The following is a 20,275-nucleotide window of genomic DNA, read 5'->3' on the forward strand; positions in this document are numbered from 1 at the left end:
TTTGATGATCCAGCAGATGTTGACAATTTGATCTTTGGTTCCTCTGCCTTTTATAAAACTAGCTTGAACATCTGGAAGTTCACGGTTCACATATTGCTGAAGCCTGGCTTGGAGAATTTAGAGCATTACTTTAGGCTGTATTATATAACTGAAATCATAAATCAATAAATTAAATTCTTCCTGCCATTATGATGCAAGATTTGTTCCTGGCAGGGGGCAGGGTAATACAGAACAACATGAAGCCTCATTTGAAATGATTTGATTTAAAACTGCAAAAGAAAGAACTTTATTTGAAAAGAAAATGTGTTAAACATTATATCATAGGAATATTCCAATTTGAATTGCTCTTTTGATTTGTTTTACCAAAGAGAAGTTATAAGATATTAGACAAAGAGCTCCAACTGAAGGTCAGAATCTGAGGTTTAGACCAAAGCCTTCCTCTTAACCTCTCATGAGCCTCTGGCCTCTCATCTGTGTAGTGAGAATAATGCTCTCCTTCACAGGGCTTGTCTGATGATCAGATGCGTTGATGTATATGGAAATGCTTCATAACTTCAAAATAGCATGCAAGTCTGGGGAATAAAGCAAGTACTGTGTTCATCCTTTTTCTATAATCAAGTCTTTTGCACTGTATTCTATTAATAATCTCCAGGATTGTACAGGAAACGGTGTGGCACAGTGCGTGAAATCAAAAATGTCTATCAATAATCACAATATAGCCATGGTTTCATTAATATCTAGCACGTCTCATTAGTGATCACGCATGCTCAGCCGTGAACAGCTCTTTGCAACCATACAGACTGAAGCCCGCCAGGCTCCTCTGTCCATGGGATTTTCCAGCAAGAACACTGCAGTGGGTTGCCATGCCCTCCTCCAGGGGATCTTCCCAACCCAGGGATCGAACCCGCGTCTACCAAGTCTCCTGCACTGCAGGCAGATTGTTTACCACTTAAGCCATCAGAGAAGCCCTCTCATTAGGGAAAATGTATTTAAATAATTACATTTTATTTTTCTTTCAGCTTTCAATTTTTTAATTGTAAAGTAAATGTAAAATTTATCATTTTGACTATTTTTAAGTGTAAATTCACTACCATTAAGTATATTCAAATGTTGTATAATCACCACCACTATTCAGGGAACCAGAAAAGAAAACAAGGAAAAACCACTAAAGCAGAAAAGCTTCAATTTTCAGAAATAGAAACTTTGTACCCATTGGACAACAACTCCTCACTTCTCTCTTCTCAGCCCCCGGTATCCTCATATTTTCTTTTTTTTTTTCTTTTTAGGTGAGAAAAAAATTTTTTTTTATTTATTTATTTATTTTATTTTTTTAAATTAATTTATTTATTTTTAATTTTTACTTTACAATTCTGTATTGGTTTTGGCATAGATTGACATGAATCCACCACAGGTGTACATGCATTCCCAAACATGAGCCCCCCTCCCACCCCCCTCCCCAGGAATAATCTTTCTTCCCTATTTGCTCACCTACAAGAACAATAAAATATCCTCATACACAGGAATTGAAAAGTAAAATGTAGCTAAAATGCTCAAATACAGTTTGTAAGTTTGAATACACTGGCTATGGGAAACAGGTAAAAGAAAGTTTCCATACATAAAAAGCTACTTTGATTGCCAACCAACAATTGTTCCAAAACCTTCCAGGGAAATAAAGGTAAATAACTAACTTCTCTATAGTGTCCTAAAAAGATGTATGTATAGCATACAACCAATTTCCACTGGAAATTGGAAATAAAAATTCAAACTTGGAAGTTATTTTAAGGACCAAGAAAATCAAATGCTAACAGAGTCAGTCAGAGGATAATACTCACAAACAGGTAAGTTGAACAATCTAGATAAAGCAAGTTAGTTTGAAGAAGTACATTTAGGAGCAAGGACAAAAAAAGAAAAAGAACTCAAGATCTAAGCTCACAAGTGCAGGAAACTAAACAGTTGTAATTTTAGCCCAATATGTTCAGAGAGTATTCAGGAAAGGAATGCTTTCTGGAACAAGCATAGATCACTCCAACTTCTTTTAAACACTAGGGTGCAGTAATAATTGCTTTCTGTTAAATCTAATGGCTAAGTAATATAAGTAATTCAGTCTTATCAGGGTCATAAAAACATGTTCTGTTTAAAATCCTACCATAGTCAAGGACAGAAAAACTGTCCATCTTTTGAGTCTGACCATGACAATTAGATATGTCTAGCTACTCCTTTCTGTGGGTGCGTGTCTGACTCTTGGTGACCCCATGGACTATAGCCTGCCAGACTCCTCTGTCCATTTGATCTTCCTGGCAAAAATAGAAGAAGGGGTTGTCATTTCCTCCTTCACGGTATCTTCTCAACCCAGGGATCAAACCTGTGTCTCCAGCGTCACCTGCATTGGCAGACATATTCTCTACTGCTGAGCCACAGGACTGGAAAAGGTCAGTTTTCATTCCAATCCCAAAGAAAAGCAATGCCAAAGGATACTCAAACTACTGCACAATTGCATTCATCTCACATGCTAGCAAAGTAATGCTCAAAAATTCTCCAAGCCAGGCTTTAACAGTTCGTGAACCAAGAAATTCCAGATGTTCAAGCTGGATTTAGAAAAGACAAAGGAACCAGAGATCAAATGGCCAACATCCAATGGATCATCAAAAAAGCAAGAGAGTTCCAGAAAAACATCAGCTTCTGCTTTATTGACTATGCCAAAGCCTTTGTTTGGATCACAACAAACTGTGGAAAATTCTTAGAGATGGAAATACCAGACGACCTGACCTGCCTCCTGATAAATCTGTATGCAAGTCAGGAAGCAACAATTAGAACTGGACTGGACATGGAACTGGTTCCAAATCAATAAAGGAGTACGTCAAGGTTGTATATTGTCACCCTGTTTATTTCACTTATATGCAGAGTACATCATGAGAAATGCTGGACTGGAAGAAGCACAGATGAAATCAAGATTGCCAGGAGAAATATCAATAACTTCAGATACACAGATGACACCACCCTTATGGCAGAAAGCAAAGAGGAATTAAAGAGACTCCTGATGAAAGTGAAAGAGGAGAGTAAAAAGTTGGCTTAAAACTCAACATTCAGAAAACGAAGATCATGGCATCCAGTCCCATCACTTCATGGTAAATAGATGGGGAAACAGTGACAGACTTTATTTTCAGTTCAGTTCAGTTGCTCAGTCATGTCCGACTCTTTGTGACCCCATGAGTCACAGCACGCCAGGCCTCCCTGTCCATCACCAACTCCCGGAGTTCACTCAGACTCACAGCCATCGAGTCAGTGATGCCATCCAGCCATCTCATCCTCTGTCATCCCCTTCTCCTCCTGCCCCCAATCCCTCTCAGCATCAGAGTCTTTTCCAATGAGTCAACTCTTCGCACGAGGTGGCCAAAGTACTGGAGCTTCAGCGTTAGCATCATTCCTTCCAAAGAAATCCCAGGGCTGATCTCCTTCAGAATGGACTGGTTGGATCTCCTTGCAGTCCAAGGGACTCTCAAGAGTCTTCTCCAACACCACAGTTCAAAAGCATCAATTCTTCGGCGCTCAGCCTTCTTCACAGTCCAACTCTCACATCCATACATGACCACAGGAAAAACCATAGCCTTGACTAGACGGACCTTAGTCGGCAAAGTAATGTCTCTGCTTTTGAATATGCTTTCTAGGTTGGTCATAACTTTTCTTCCAAGGAGTAAGTGTCTTTTAATTTCATGGCTGCAATCACCATCTGCAGTGATTTTGGAGCCCAAAAAAATAAAGTCTGACACTGTTTCCACTGTTTCCCCATCTATTTCCCATGAAGTGATGGGACCAGATGCCATGATCTTCGTTTTCTGAATGTTGAGCTTTAAGCCAACTTTTTCACTCTCCACTTTCACTTTCATCAAGAGGCTTTTTAGTTCCTCAGATTATGAACTCCTTATTACCAAATTCAGACTCAAATTGAAGAAAGTAGGGAAAACCACTAGACCATTCAGGTATGACCTCAATCAAATCCCTTATGATTATACAGTGGAAGTGAGAAATAGATTTAAAGGACTAGATCTGATAGATAGAGTGCCTGATGAACTATGGAATGAGGTTCGTGACACTGTACAGAAGACAGGGATCAAGACCATCCCGATGGAAAAGAAATGCAAAAAAAGCAAAATGGCTGTCTGGGGAGGCCTTACAAGTAGCTGTGAAAATAAGAGAGGTGAAAAGCAAAGGAGAAAAGGAAAGACTTTATTTTAGGGGGCTCCAAAATCAGATAGTGATTGCAGCCATGAAATTAAAAGATGCTTGCTCCTCGGAAGAAGAGCTATGACCAACCTAGACAGCATATTAAAAAGCAGAGACATTACTTTGCCGGTTAAGGTCTGTCTAGTCAAAGCTATGGTTTTTCCAGTAGTCATGTATGGATGTGAGAGTTGGACTATAAAGAAAGCTGAACACTGAAAAATTGATGCTTTTAAACTGTGCTGTTGGAGAAGACTCTTAAGAGTCCCTTGGACTGCAAGGAGATCCATCCAGTCCATCCTAAAGGAAATCACTCCTGAATATTCATTGGAAGGACTGATGCTGCAGGTGAAATTCCAATACTTTGGCCACCTGAGGTGAAGAACTGACTCATTGGAAAAGACCCTGAGACCCTGATGCTGGAAAAGATTGAAGGCAGGAGGAGAAGGGGATGACAGAGGATGAGATGGTTGGATAGCATCACCGACTCAACGGACATGAGTTTGAGTAAGCTCCGGGAGTTGGTGATGGACAGGGAAGCCTGATGTGCTGCAATCCATGGGGTTGCAAAGAGTTGGACATGACTTAGTGACTGAACTGAACTGAGTCACCAGGGAAGCCAGATGTTAACAAGATGTGAGATTATCATACTAATTAATAACGAACACATTTTTCCAGATCTCACCTAGCCCAGTTTATAAGTGCCTATTCAATCCAATTCTACTTGTTAGATTGTTTGTAAGCCACCCCTCTGCAAAAGTCACATATTTTATTGATAACTGGGGACTCTTATATGGAGATTTGCAGTCAGAGACTGAAAGCAATTTTACTGATCCAGATCCAATAGTCCAGTAAAATATAGTCATCTATGATGCCCCTGTGTACAACTCAGATCTATGCAAGCCAGCTCCTTTAAACTTTCCTAAATTGAACTTTCCCATAATGGTAAGGCCAATGTGAGTATAGGTGTCACTGACACACATCCCTCAATGACATTCAGTGGCAATTTAATAATTTGCCTTTCTGAATGTCTGTTATATCATCAGGGGCTTTAGTATCATGTAATGTACAAGTCATAGAAAAGGTGCCACATCCACCATGGTTTCAGTTTCAATTTAGTACTAAGACTGTAATAACTTAGACTCCATCTCATCATATTGGAAATACAGTAAAATAGCAATAGCAAATCCTAAATAAATTATCCAAGAAGAAGTCCATTTACCAAAGCCCAGATTCACAAAATTTCTTTTCTCATCACTGATTAAATGATCTCATCCTTTTAACCAGCAAGCAATCCCACCGTCTTGAAATATAGATTGATTTAAAGTCAATAGTACTTCATCAGAGGAAGATGTCTGCCCAACGCACGTCTGACAGACAGTGGGACCTAGTAAGCATAGATTTTTATAAGACTCCTTTCAGTGGTGAGTCAATGGAACCAATAAACTCCAATTAGCCTTATGTACAACTTGTGTGCAACCCAGAAAAGTAAAAATCTTTTTCACCAGTGAGTAGTCTCACTAACATAGAATGTATTATTTTTCAACAATAAGAAAATTATAAGGAATGGAAATCCATCCTTGGCTTAGAAAATAAAGGGTAATTACAAAAGTAACTCATCTGGTTTTGTCAGTTTTCATTTTAAAAGCATTGATTACGTGAAAGGTAGTGCATTTTACCTTTAGGCAAATTCAGACAATAGTCTGTATCCCATTCCTATAACTCATTGTTTATTCCTTTTTTTTTTTCATTTTTAACTTAAATGAGAAGAGCTTTTGTTAAATATTACAGTTATGCATCATTTTAACATGCTAACGCTATTGTTTATTTAACAGACATCCAGACATCTTAACATGCCTGTCTGTCGCTCTAGCCTCTAGCATGCTGATAATAATGGGCATACAATGTGGTCTCTTTGCTCTCACACTGATAGAGCTGACCTCTGTGACCAACAGGAAAGACACTGGTGTCCTCCTCGCTCTCTTGGATGACTCACTCTGGGGGAAGCCAGTCATCATGTGGCAGGGATACTCAAACAGCTCCTTGGAGATGTTTACCTGCCCAGGAACTGAGACCTCCTGCCAACAACAGCACCAACTCGCTTCACCTTACAAGCAGACCTCTAGCCCCAGTCAAGCCTTCAGCTGACTGCTGCGCCAACTGATATCTTGACTGCATTCCTTGAGAGAACCTGAGTCAGGATCACTCAGCCCAGCTTTGCCCATGTTCCTGATCCACAGAAACTGTATGAGATAATAAATGCTATTACTATTTAATCCACATACAAGATAAAATGAATGAAACAAAACAAAAATAAGGCCTCTATTACCAAAGCTGGAGTCAGTCAATTAGCCTAAGATCATATTTAGAATGAGTGATATTGACCAAGTTAAGAACCAAATTCAGATCTGGTTCTGACTCCATAGATTGGGCTAGACCATCATATATATTCACATAGCCTCAGGTTTATAGAAAGAACTATCAAGTGCTTTACTTTAATATACATTGCATTGTGCTTACTGAATTTTTTAAACTTTTTTGTAAGATACAACCTACATTCAGTAAAATGCCTTGATCTACTCTATGAATTATGCTATGATGTACTCAGCCATTTTCCTGTGAGCAATCATTTGAGTTGTTTTCAGTTTGGGGCTTCTTTAAATAAAGCTGCTATGAAAATTCTTGAATAGTCTTTTGGTGAACATATGAACTTATTTCTCACAGCTAAATATTAAGTAGAACTGCTGTTTCATAAGGTAGCAGTATTCTTTGCCCTGATAGATAATGTCAAAGACTTTTCCAAAGTGATTGTACAATTTTCACTCCTATGGACATGCCAATGGTCATTTTAAAGGATGTTATAATAATAAAATATGTCATTAAGTGATATGTATTATATAAATAACATTTTAGAGAGAGAGAAAGAATGGGAGAGTGAGTTACTTATATAAGCTTTAAACATTCCTAAGAAAATTATTCTGAATATTTTCTATTTATTTCTTTGCTAGAAATAATGAACTGAATGTACTCAGCTGCATTTAGATCCAATCATAAACCCTGAGATCAAGGTCTGTGTGCTATAATTTGAATATTTTCTGAATCATACCATACCATAGTCATCTTACTTTTTCAAATTTAATACTCATCATGGGTTTTCACATGAAATATAAACATATCATATTTCTTTATTAGAAACATAGCTCTATTCTAATTAAATGAATGGAAAATCCATATTTTTGCATACACTACAAGGCCTTGACAAGGTAGGTTGTCACCAATTCAGATTAGATTTAAATTCTTTTAATCTACAGATAGAAAACAAAATGATTCCCCTGACTATTCAATAAGGTTTTATGAAATGTTACCCCTCATCAAATCCCATCTGCCAGATTCACCCCACCTCTGACCTCTCATTTTCCTGTGCCCCATCTCTGTGGTTAGGAATTCAAGCACCAATAGTGGAGAGGCAGAGGGAAGGAAATGAGCTCCATGTGAGGGCAGAAAAATTAACCACATGCTTGTTATGAAATCATGTAATCATGAAATCCTATCTCCAAAAGCAACTCAGTTGTCCTGGCCATGGCTCCTGATATGTGTATCTTTACCTTTTGTGGCTTCCATTGAAATGCAAGTTAAACAGAGTAGGGGAGAGGAGTATACCAGGCTGTTATTAGTAAGTATTATGCCTTGAATTAGATAATCAAATTATCCAGCAATCTGCAAGTAAAGAGTCATCCAAAATGTGAATAATTTCAACAAGAGAAAAAGAAATTAAGAAGTCCTGAATATCATTCCAAATTAAAGTACACCATGGTGGAAAGCACTGAACGGAAAAAAAGCCCCAGTGCTTTTTGGGATGAAAGACACCAAAGTTCCACTTAGGGAAGCCAGCTCTCTTTCTCGCTCCCCTCTCACCTCTCTAAGAACATATGGCTACATTTACACAGCAAACTGCCTTCTGACTTCTGGTCCCTCTTAAGTCCACACCATATACTCTTTTAAGAAACAGATACATTTCCTGCTTCATCCAAGAATCACGATGGTGGAAAAAGAAATGGTAAGAATACACAGGCTGTCTCCAGGTCCTGCTCTCTGAACTGTCTTCTGTGCACAGGCGAGTTCAGCTCACCTGAATCAAAATATAGGTCCTGAAACTAAGTCCTTCAAACCACAAGCTATTGGAAGCCCTTGTAGATACTTAAGGTTGGTACTTTCCAAAGGACAAGGAGAAATCACTTTCTTTTCTCTCCTCATTCTATTGCATCAAGGCCATGCTTGGTTGACTCATGAAAACAACAGAAGAATGATGTCAGCAAGACAGCAGAATAGAAAGTCATGACAACCATTCCCTAACTGAAATGCTTATTTAACAATGATATATGGGCCAAAATACCTTTGTGAACACTCCATATTCAAGTCAGGAAGTTGAAGTTACCCGGATGAGCACAAAAATAAGAATAACATCTTGAAGTAGGCAATGAATGACTTCACCCTGGCACATCAGTTCCCTCTCCAGGATGACACAAATAAGTGCCAAGAGAGATGCCCTTGCTTATAATGACTCCCCAGTGAGGAAGAAAGAAAAATGGAGCATGCATCTAATGCTCCAGCTTTCAGAGAGACTGGAGAGATGGAGAGACTGGTTTCTGTCTTGACTTATTTGCAGCACTGATGGAACCAGAATCAACTGAATGCCTGGGGGCTACAGAGAACAAATAAGAGTGTGAGGGTGGCTTGTTGTGACATGGCTCTGCATGGTCAGGAGAAGACACATGACTTGAAGCTTCTCGCTCAGGAAGAGAAAAGAGTGGCGATGTATTGAGCATCCCAGCTTTTCAAAGGGCTGCCTGAGGGAATGATATTGGTCTCACCTAACTAATGATGCTGACAAGCAGCCAGCACACCTGCTCCCCTAGTAGCCACTAAGAACAAGGAAGAGGGGGGAAATTTGTAGAACTAGAGGCCTTGAAGTGTCACAGGAAGATACCACAGGGAGTGAAAGATTATGGGTTTCTGAAAAAGAAACCTGCCTCACTAATGAACAAATTGCGTACACAGTCCCAAAGAAATCACATCCCTCAAAAATGGTTTCAAAATCTCTAGCCAGGCTGATTGCTGAGGGACTTCCACTGGGCAAAGCCTGGTGGTAAAGACTGGGAAAAGTGATTGCTTTTTCAAATGTGTACATCTCAAGACAAAACTATGAGATATATGACTCAATCAAAGGAACATAATAACTCTCCAGATACTGACCCTGAAGCAAGAGAGGTATGTTATCTGACAAAGAGTTTAAAATAACCATCATGAGATGCTTTATGAGCTCAAGAACATGCCACATGAACAAAATGAGAATAGCGAAAAAAGAAAATATAAAGGAGCACCAAACAGAACTTTTGGAGCAGAAAAACACAACAATTGAACCAGAAAACCAACTAGGGGGGTTAAAAGTCAGCCTTGATCAAGTAGAAGAAAGCATCAGTAGACTTGAAGATGGGTCCTTTGAAATTATCCAGGTAGAGGATCAAAAATTTTAAAGAATGACAAAAATTGAAGAAAGCCTAAATGACTCATGCCCACCATCTAGTAGACCAATATATAGATTATAGGAGTTGCAGAAGAAGAGATAAAGAAGCAGAGCTTATATGGCAAAACCAATACAGTATTGTAAAGTAAAATAGAGTAAAAATTAAAATTAAAAATAAATAAATAAATTAATTAAATAAATAAATAATAGCCAGAAATTTCTCAAATCTAGGAAAGGAAGCAGACATCCAGATATTCAAGAACTGAAAGAAATCCACATCCAGACACATTATAATCAAATTTTCAAAAATAAGGATAAAGAGAGAACTTTGAAATCACTAACAAAAAAGCAACTCACTATGTACTGGGTACCCCATAATCCAATCACCAGATTTCTGAGTAGAAATATTGCAGGCCACAAAGGAATGGGATGCTATATTCAAAGTGTTCAAAGAAAAAAAACTGCCAACCAAAAATAACATACCCAGCAAACCTGTCATTCAAAATAGAAAGAAAAATAAATACTTTTCTAGATTAAGAAAAAGCTCATCACCACTAGGGCTGCCTAACAAGAAATACTAGGGAGGCCCTTCAAATTGAAAGGATATAAAGCAGCAACACAAAAGCACTGGAAAGTATAAAATTTGCTGGTAAAGGTAAACATAGAGACATATTCAGAATACTGTAACACTGTAACAGTGGTATTTAAATCACTTTTAATTCTGATATAGAAAACTGTGAAAATATATTAATGGATACACAGTATAAGATGATATAATTTGTGGCATCATTAAAAAGTGTAAAGGGGCAGAAAAAAAAACAAAAAATAGAGTTTTGAAGTTATTAAAATAGATTGCTATAACTATATGATGTTTTCTATATCAGAGGAAACCAGCGTGCTACAGTCCATAGGGTTGCAAAAAGTCAGAAATGACTGAGTAGGCATGCTTGTGTTACATAGTAACCCCAAAGTACCTATAGAAAATATACAGAAATAAATTAAAAAGGAATTTGCATGTCAGTACAAAAATCAATAAAACAAAAAAGAAAATAGGAAGAGAGAGAAGAGGAACTTAAAAAAAAGTCAGAAAAAAATTAATAAATGACAATATTAAATCAATCAGTAGTTATTCAGATGTGAATTAATTAAAATCCCCAATAAAAGGCATACAGTAGCTAAATGGATTTTAAAAAATAAGATTCATGCTGTCTATAAGAAATTTACTTTAGAATTAAGGACACACATAGGATAAAAGTAAAGCGGTAAAGGGATGGAAAAAAGATACTCCATACAAAAGTTTACCAAAAGAGAACAAAAACGGTGACAAAATGGACTTTAAGTCAAAAATCTCTCAAAAGAGACAAGGAAGGACATTAAGCAGAAGTGAAAGTGAAGTTGCTCAGTCGTGTCCAACTTTTTGCGACCTCATGGACAGTAACCTAACAGGCTCCGCGGTCCATGGGATTTTCCAGGCAAGAATACTGGAGTGGCCTGCCATTTCCTTCTCCAGGGGATCTTCCCAACCCAGGGATCAAACCTGGGTCTCCTGCATTGCAGACAGACACTTTACTGTCTGAGCCACTAGGGAAGCCCATTTTATATATATATATATAATAAAAATTGGTTAATTTGCCAGTGAAACATATGAATTATAAATATATATGCAATCAACATTACAGCACCCAAATATATGAGGCAAACATTGACAAAACTGAAAGAGTAGACAGCAACCCGATAACAGTATGGGATTTCAATGTTCCAGTTTTAATAATGAATAGAATATTCAGACAGAAGGTCAACAAAACAAAAGAACCTGAACAACACTCTAGGCCAAATGAATCTAATAGGCATATATAGAACACAGTGCCTACCCCCATCATGGCCACAGCAGCACAATACACAGTCTTCTCAAGCACAAATGAAAGTCTCCAGGATAGGTAACATGTTAGGTTAAAAATAAATAAATAAATAAATAAGCCTTAACAAATTTAAGAGGATTGAAATCATACCAGGTATATTTTCCAACCACAACTGAATGATATTAAAATAATTTTATTATTTTATTTTATTAATGTTTTATTAATATGTGAGGAAGAAAACTGGAAAATTCACAAATATGTGGAAATTAATACACTCTTGAACAATCCTTAAGTCAAATAAGGATTTGACTTATTTGACAGAAGATATCTTGATACAAACAAACTGTAAGATACTACATACCAAAACATACAGGATGCAGCAAAAGCAGTACTGAGAAGGACATTCATAGCAATAAAAATAATAAAGATCTCAAATAAACAACCTACCTTTACAAGGCAAAAGAACTAAAAAAGGACAAACTAAGCCCAAGTTGAAAGAAATACTCTCCAATATATAAAGCAATCATTTTTCCATCACTTTTAGGTGGTCTTGAAATAAGGAACATATTGAACAATACACCTTCAAGGAAATAGCAGATTCATGAATAGGAAATAATCTATAAGGGAACAAAGAGTTGGATAATATTTTGTTCATCCTGGATCAAGAACAGTAGAATATAAAAAAACAACCCTATATGCTAAACATCTCGAAATAGAAGTTAACTATTTGTCAAAGAAAAGGTGAATTAGTCAAAACATATAATGTTAATTACATAATATATATAATTTGAGGCTGCCGCAATACAGCAGTGCATTAATCTAGTGCATTAATCACAATGTGTAATACACTATGAAATGTCCAGTGCAAAAAAACTCATATCTTCCACAAGCACAACTTCAAAACATACATTTTAAAAGATGCCTATTGTACAGCGAATATGTGAACTGAATAGACACAGACATTACTTACATTCTTTTTCTGAGTGTGGATGAAGAAATATTTGGCAAGATTTCAAATTTGATTTTTTTTTTACAGATCAGACATTTTAGCTGAAAGAAGCTTTACCCCTTTACACACAGCTACTCTTTCATGTGTATTTTTAAAAATTTAAATACAGAGAATGCATTTATGAAAATACAGATCTTCAGGAAAAGTCTATGAAGCAAATACTAAACAGACATATTTAATCAAATTTATATTTTAGGATTAAAATGAATGGTATAATATAATATAATATAATGTAAAAATAATTTTATCATGGAAAGTCTATTTTAATAATGAAGTATACCTAACTTCAAAGTGAAAGATTTCTAACTAATCCAACAACACATTAAAAACCTAAATTCCTTTGACCTGTTCAACACAATAAAAGTCAACACAGTCTTGCTGTTAGAGAATCATAAAAAGAACAATGGTACTGAGCATTTGTATTTACTTATTAGTACTTTTTTTAAAGTTTTATTATAGAAAATACTTAATTTTCTATGCTCTTTGTTTTGAAGTGGTTTCTTAAAATATTAGTAGGTAATCTAAAAACTTTGAAGTATTTTTCTCTACCACAGTTCCCTCAAATACAAAGAAAATAAAGAAATTAAGTTGTTTTCTAAGTCACAATCATGTAGAAATTTTTCTATCAAAAGTGAACCAAACAATTTTTAGAGTTTTTGTAAGTAAACTGGGAAAAACCATTTCTATTTGCATGAATATGATTTTAGGTAGATGGCACATTAAATGCCTATAATATTAAAAATAAATGATATGAGTAAATTATTCTCCCCCCAAATAACGTGAACACAAGCATGTCTGTACTCTAAAAGTTTTAATATTTACCAAAAACTGGAACTTTCCCATATTTTATGGGATGATGCAAACTTAATTAACTCCACTATTTTACGGAATGATGTAAACATAATTAATAGACTAGCAAGCACTATATTTTCAAAGGTTTCCTCATTGCTGGTGGGAGTTTGTTTTTCTCAAGTGAAGTTTTTAAGACTCTTCAAAAATTTTAAAAATGTTAGTAATTTGATATTTGTTTTCTGTTTTCTTTAATTCCCACTCACAATTAGGTACTGGAATATTCAGTTATTTGTATTAGAAAAACTTAGGAATAAACCAACTATACAAAAATGGAGAAAATTTAAATAAATAATCTTAAAAGATTATATGTTATAATATTAATAGATTAAAATCATACTTATAGTAATATAGTATAAATAATATGAAAAGAGAGTATGAAATTATTTATATAATATTATCCTTATTTAGGCAGTCTTCCCAAGTGGCTCAGACAGTAAAGAATTCACTTGCAATGCAGGAGACTTGGGTTCTATCCTTGGATTGGGAAGATCCCCTGGAGAAGGTAATGGCTACCCACTCCAATATTCTTGCCTGGAGAATCCCATGGACAGAGGAGCTTGGCAGGCTACAGTCCATGGGGTCACAAAGAGTCAGACACAACTGAGAGACTAAGCGTGCGCACGCGCGCACACACACACACACACACACACACCCTTATTTAGGCACATGAATAAACTCTCAAACACTCTGAAATCAAAAAAGACTAGAATGAAAAAGGCAGAAACCTTGCTAACAGGGGTGATATAATAATATATGATTTACATATATTTTCATTCTTTATGTATCTTAACCTTCTATGACCTCCACAATAAACACATTGTATCTGAAAGGAAAACACACACACACAAATCACAAAATATCATATCCTCCAACTGCAGATTTTACAAGAAAGCAATTGTTCCCCAAAACAAAATTTATGCAGAATAACTCTAACACAGAAATATGTGCTCACTTCAGTTCTGACTTAACTCATCTGACATTGAATATAACCATCTCCCCCACTGTAAATGAACAGGTTATAAAAAACTGTAAGAAACTGTCATTCTTACTTGTTTCTACATTATATTAAGGCTTGTTTCTACATTATATTAAGGCTTACCTTCACAAAGTTTCTGCTTCATCACCTCCCTTATTTTGGATATTGCAATGTAGTCTTCCACATAAAACACATAAGTGGATGAAGGCTTGTTGGCAATAGCTCTAAGTTCTGCCTCTTCTGTTTCTGACCCAACACCAATGGCAAATAACGTTATTCTACTGTCTCTTGCTGCTTCTGCAGCATTCTTGACTTCATCTTGGGATTTACCGTCCGTAAGAACTACTGCTATCTTAGTCAGAAATCGTGAGGATTTGGCAAAAAGGTAATCAAGGGCAAACTGAATGGCCTTTCCAGTCCGTGTGTTTCCTCCCAAGTAATGTATTGACTCCATGGCTGCCATCAAGTTCTCTCCCGACTCATGGCTCCCCAGGGGGAGCTCCAGGACAGGGTAGTCACTGTACTGGACCACTCCAACCTGAATAAACTTCGGTCCTATGTCAAAGTTCTTTGTGATATTGACAAGCCACTTTTTCACTATTTCAAAGTTTTCTGGGCCGACACTGTAAGAGCCATCCAAGATGAAAACTAAATCTGTCGGAGCAGTACGACAACCTGAGTGAGAAAGAAAATCATCAGAGTACGTGTGTTACAGAAAGAACAAAAAGAGGAAGGTTTCAAATGCATGAATTTTTAATTAACCAGATTGGGGAATCTTTTCACAATGTATATGTATATAAAGTCACTGCAGTGTATACCTTAAATATCGTACAATTTTACATACCAATTATATTGAATACCTCAATAAAACTGAAAATTTTTAAAGTAAAAGATATAGTAAGCAGTTTATAAGGGTTTTGTGATGATTAATATGACACACTGTTTAACTCATGAAAATTCTTTTTAAATGAGGGCTATGATTTTTGTTGATATTTTTGAATTATCTTATTTTAAGGATTAATGAATGAATCAGCTTTAAAATCAGACATTAAAAAATGAATGCTTGCATCGTTGGTGGGAATGTAAATTGATATAGCCCACTATGGAGAATAGTATGGAGATTCCTTAAAAAACTAGGAATAAAATTGCCATATAACCCAACAATCACACTATTGGGCATATACTCAGAGGAAACCATAACTAAAAAAGACACATGTACCCCAGTGTTCATTGCAGCACTGTTTCCAATAGTTAGGACATGGAAGCAACCTAGATGTCCATTGACAGATGAATGGATAAAGAAGCTGTGGTACATATACACAAGGGAACATTACTCAGTCATGTAAAGGAACACACTTGAGTTAGTCCTAATGAGCTGAATGAACCTGGAGCCTATTATACACAGTGAAGTCAGAAAGAGAAAAACAAATGCCATATATTAATGCATATAAATGGGATCTGGAAAGACGGTGCTGATGACCCAGTTTGCAGGGCAGCAGTGACGGCAGACCTGGAGGGCTTCCCCGGAGGCTCAGACGGCAAAGATCTGACTTCAGTACTGGAGACCTAGGTTTGTTCCCTGGGTTGGCAGGATCCCCTGGAGAAGGGAAAGCCTACCCACTCCAGTGTTCTTGCCTGGAGAATCCCATGGACAGAGGAGCCTGGCAGGCCAGTCCATGGAGTCGCAAAGAGTTGGACACGACTGAGCGACTTGCACTTTCATTTTCAGTGCAGACACAGACATAGAGAACAGACTTGTAGACACAGTAGAGGAAGGAAAGGGTGGGACAGATTGAGAGAATAGCATCAGAACATATGTACATTTACAATTTGTGTACATTTACATTTACAATTACCATATGTCAAACAGATAACCAGTGGGAATTTGCTGTATGATGCAGGGAGCTCAAACCTGGTGACCTATGACAACCTAGATGGCTGGAATGGGATGGGAGTTGGCAGAGAGGTTCAAGAGGGAGGGGTAACATGTATAACTATGACTGACTCATGTGGACGTACAGCAGAAACCAACACAACATTGTAAAGCAATTATCCTCCAACTAAAGTTTTAAGAAATCTTTTTAAATGATAAATAAAGAACAAAAAAAATGGATGCTGCATATGAATATGACATCTAGATATCTCTTTGTAGGGGCAGGTATTGTTATAAAGCAACATTTTATTCTATTTCTCCAGAGAATAAATGAAACCACAAAATATTTTAATAAATAAATGCATCATTTTTGGCTATACACTAACATCATTATCAATGAAATATGTTTAGTTAAATACTAATCTGAAATATTTATAAAAATACGTATAAACCAATGAATAGGGGAAAGGAACTAAAAACAAGCTTTCTGCCAACTTCAGGACTCACCTAGCCAGCAAAGGCACACACATTCTTGATACAGTTGAGAAAATTTATATGAACCAAGATCATGAAAGCAGCCATTTGTGTACTACACACAGAATGAACGTTTAAAGGTCTGATCACTCATCTTCAGCCACTTATGTAGTAAAACATTCCTCGTGTGAAGTGAGTCTAGTGCAAAGAGGTAAAGCCATTCCTTTCTCCATAAAAATAAAGACTTGGAATCATGTGAAATCAGCACATCTTTGAGTTCTACCAAGGAAAAAGACTATCTGTGGTACAAGTTATACCCAGATGTACACATGTGAAAAGAACAAAAAACAAAAACTTTCTTAACTCTCTTTTCCACAGTAGACAACACGCTTTTAACCCTATTTCATTCTTTCAGCGTGTTTATAGTGAATACCTGCTCCCTAGGGACTGACTGGCTTCAGACACACCTGAGATATCTCTAAAAGCTCCCAGCCTAGTAAGACAGACAACAAGCTAGTTAGAGAAAGTAAAAAAATTATGAGAATGTACAGAAGGAGGTGGCAACCTAACTGTGGAAAGTCAGGGGTGGTTTTGTGGGAAAGCAGACAGGCAACCTGAGATTAGAAAGCAGAGTTTTATCCAGGTCAAGAGGAGGACATTCTACTCAGAAGGAAAGCAAGGGCAAAGTTCAGGAGGTGAGAGACAGACCCAGCCCTGTAGACACGTTGGTTTGTCCTGGTGATTCTGTGGTCGACAGAGAGCACAGGGCGGAAGGGCCGCACTTGCTGCCTGCTTCTCTAACTTTTGCACTTAAGGCGGCAAAAATACTGTTGCTTATGGCCCACAGGACAAGGATGCCATGCCCTTGGAAAGGATGATTTGGAAGAGGAGAAAGTGAGTCAAGTTAGTGAGATACAAATTTTAAGTCATGTGATTTTACTCATGAGGTCATGTCGCCATGCAGAGGGGTGTGAAGGACACTCTTTCCGTAACCTCTGTCAAGGGGACTGTCGCCAGACTTCAGGGCAGGTACTGCAGAAACGGGATTCTGCCCAGGGACAAACTGTCCAACCCAAGGGAACTCAGCTCTCCTGCTATCTTTGGAAGGTGGATGAGGATGACAGGGTTACACTTTTATTGGTGTTTTGAGGGAGAGGGAGGACAGGAAGGCTGTGTTTGCTGGCTCTTCGAGGTTGCCCTTCTTTGATGCCTTGAAGCACGTTGTGCCTGGAACTGTGAGTGTTTGTGTATCACTTGATTCAGTGGTCATAAACTTGTACAGGGTTATTCTTGGCCATTTCTACTCCAGTCCAGAGCCATGGGGCCTATATTTCATATCTGCAAGATTACCCAAGGGGACGGACAGGAAAGCAAGTGCTGCCATTTATAAACCACAGATGAAAGAGCACTCAGAGATCCCCTTGTAAGAGAGGCTGGATCACCAGAGTCACAGGAAAGGAATTCACTGGAGACAAAAGTGTTGGTGTTAGTCGCTTAGTCACGTCTGACTCTTTGTGATCCCATGGACTGTAACCCCGCCCCACCCCAGGCTCCTCTGTCCATGGAATTCTCCAGGCAAGAATACTGCAGTGGGTTGCCATTTCCTTCTCCAGGGGATCTTCCTGACCCAGGGATTGAGCCCAGGTTTCCTGCATAGCAGGCAGATTCTTTACCATCTGAGCCCCCAGGGCAGCCCACTGAAGATGAAAAGCTGGGTTCAAATATGAGCTGCAGCTCTAACCAGATGTATGACACTGTGCAAAGCTCATGCCATTTATGAATTTCTTTCCCCACTCAAAAAACAAAGGGTGTCTACCTCATGGAATGCTTGGGTGGACTGAACTATGAAAGTGTTCTGCAAACATGAAATATTATTGTTTTAATACATTTTAAGTCAAGTTGAATCAAGTTGCCAAACCTGTTTTCTACTGTTGGGGGAACATTAATTTGTTTATAAAGAGAGTTTATATTTATGAGTTTTAAAATATGAATATAAACATACTTTTTAAATTTTTTTATTTATTTAATTGGAGGACAATCACTTCACAACACTGTGGTGGCCCCTGCCACACACTGACACAAATCAGCTATGGGAGCACATGCACCTCCCCCCTAACCTGGACCCCCTCGCACCACCCTCCCCACCCCATCCCTCTGGGTTGCCCCAAAGCACCGGCTTTGAGTGCCCTGCTTCAGGCATCCAACTTGCACTGATCGTCTGTTTCACATATGGTAATATACATGTTTCAGTGCTTTTCTCTCATATCATCCCACCCTCACCTTCTCCCAGATAATCCAATAGTCTGTTCTCTACACCTGTGACTTTTTTGCTCCCTTGCATATAGGGTCACTGTCGCTGTCTTTCTTAATTCCATATATATGTGTTAATATACTGTATTGGTGTTTCTCTTTCCCACTTATTTCACTCTGTATAATAGGTTCCAGCTTCATCCACTTCATTAGAACTGACTCAAATGTGTTCTTTTTTATAGCTGAGTAGTATTCCATTGTGTATATGTACCACAACTTCCTTATACATTCATCTGCAGCCAGACATCTAGGTTGCTTCCCTCTCCTAGTTACTGTAAACAGTGCTGCAATGAACATTGGGTATATGTGTCTCTTTCAACTCTTGTTTCCTCAGTGTGTATGCTAGGATGTCTGTAAAAGATGACCTGGACAGCAGAACTACAATTAGCAGCATTTGGGACTTCCCTAGTGGTGCAATGGTTAAGACTCCACCTCCCACTGCAGGGGAGCAGATTCAGTCTCTTGTCAGGGAGCAAAGATCCCACATGCCCCAACGTTCGGTCAACAAAGAAACAAAATCCAGCTTTCTTCTCCCATGCAAGCTTTCCTACAAGCAATCAGAATAAGAGTCAACACACTGAGCTGTCACTCAGTTCAGATCAGTTCAGTCGCTCAGTTGTGTCCGGCTCTTTGCAACCCCATGAATCGCAGCACACCAGGCCTCCCTGTCCATCACCAACTCCCGGAGTTCACTCAGATTCACGTCCATTGAGTCCATGATGCCATCCAGCCATCTCATCCTCTGTCATCCCCTTCTCCTCCTGCCCCCAATCCCTCCCAGAATTAGAGTCTTTTCCAATGAGTCAGCTCTTCGCATGAGGTGGCCAAAGTACTGGAGTTTCAGCTTTAGCATCATTCCTTCCAAAGAAATCCCAGGGCTGATCTCCTTCAGAATGGACTGGTTGGATCTCCTTGCAGTCCAAGGGACTCTCAAGAGTCTTCTCCAACACCACAGTTCAAAAGCATCAATTCTTCGGTGCTCAGCTTTCTTCACAGTCCAACTCTCACATCCAGACATGACCACTGGAAAAACCATAGCCTTGACTAGACGGACCTTAGTCAGCAAAGTAATGTCTCTGCTTTTGAATATGCTTTCTAGGTTGGTCATAACTTTTCTTCCAAGGAGTAAGCGTCTTTTAATTTCATGGCTGCAGTCACCATCTGCAGTGATTCTGGAGCC

At 38.0% G+C, this 20,275-nt stretch overlaps 1 protein-coding gene across 1 annotated transcript in view; it reads right to left on the bottom strand.

Annotated features, from left to right (window-relative positions):
- COL21A1 (collagen type XXI alpha 1 chain) overlaps window positions 1–20,275 on the bottom strand; it is a 152,731-nt gene that overhangs the window by 129,118 nt on the left and 3,338 nt on the right. Inside the window, exon 2 of the mRNA XM_040249057.1 lies at window positions 14,562–15,113. Within this exon, the coding sequence (XP_040104991.1) occupies window positions 14,562–15,113 (552 nt within the window). The remainder of the gene's footprint in view (window positions 1–14,561; window positions 15,114–20,275) is intronic.

Source organism: Oryx dammah, unplaced genomic scaffold, assembly GCF_014754425.2.
Source record: "Oryx dammah isolate SB20612 unplaced genomic scaffold, SCBI_Odam_1.1 HiC_scaffold_11, whole genome shotgun sequence".
Taxonomy (NCBI): Eukaryota; Metazoa; Chordata; class Mammalia; order Artiodactyla; family Bovidae; genus Oryx; species Oryx dammah.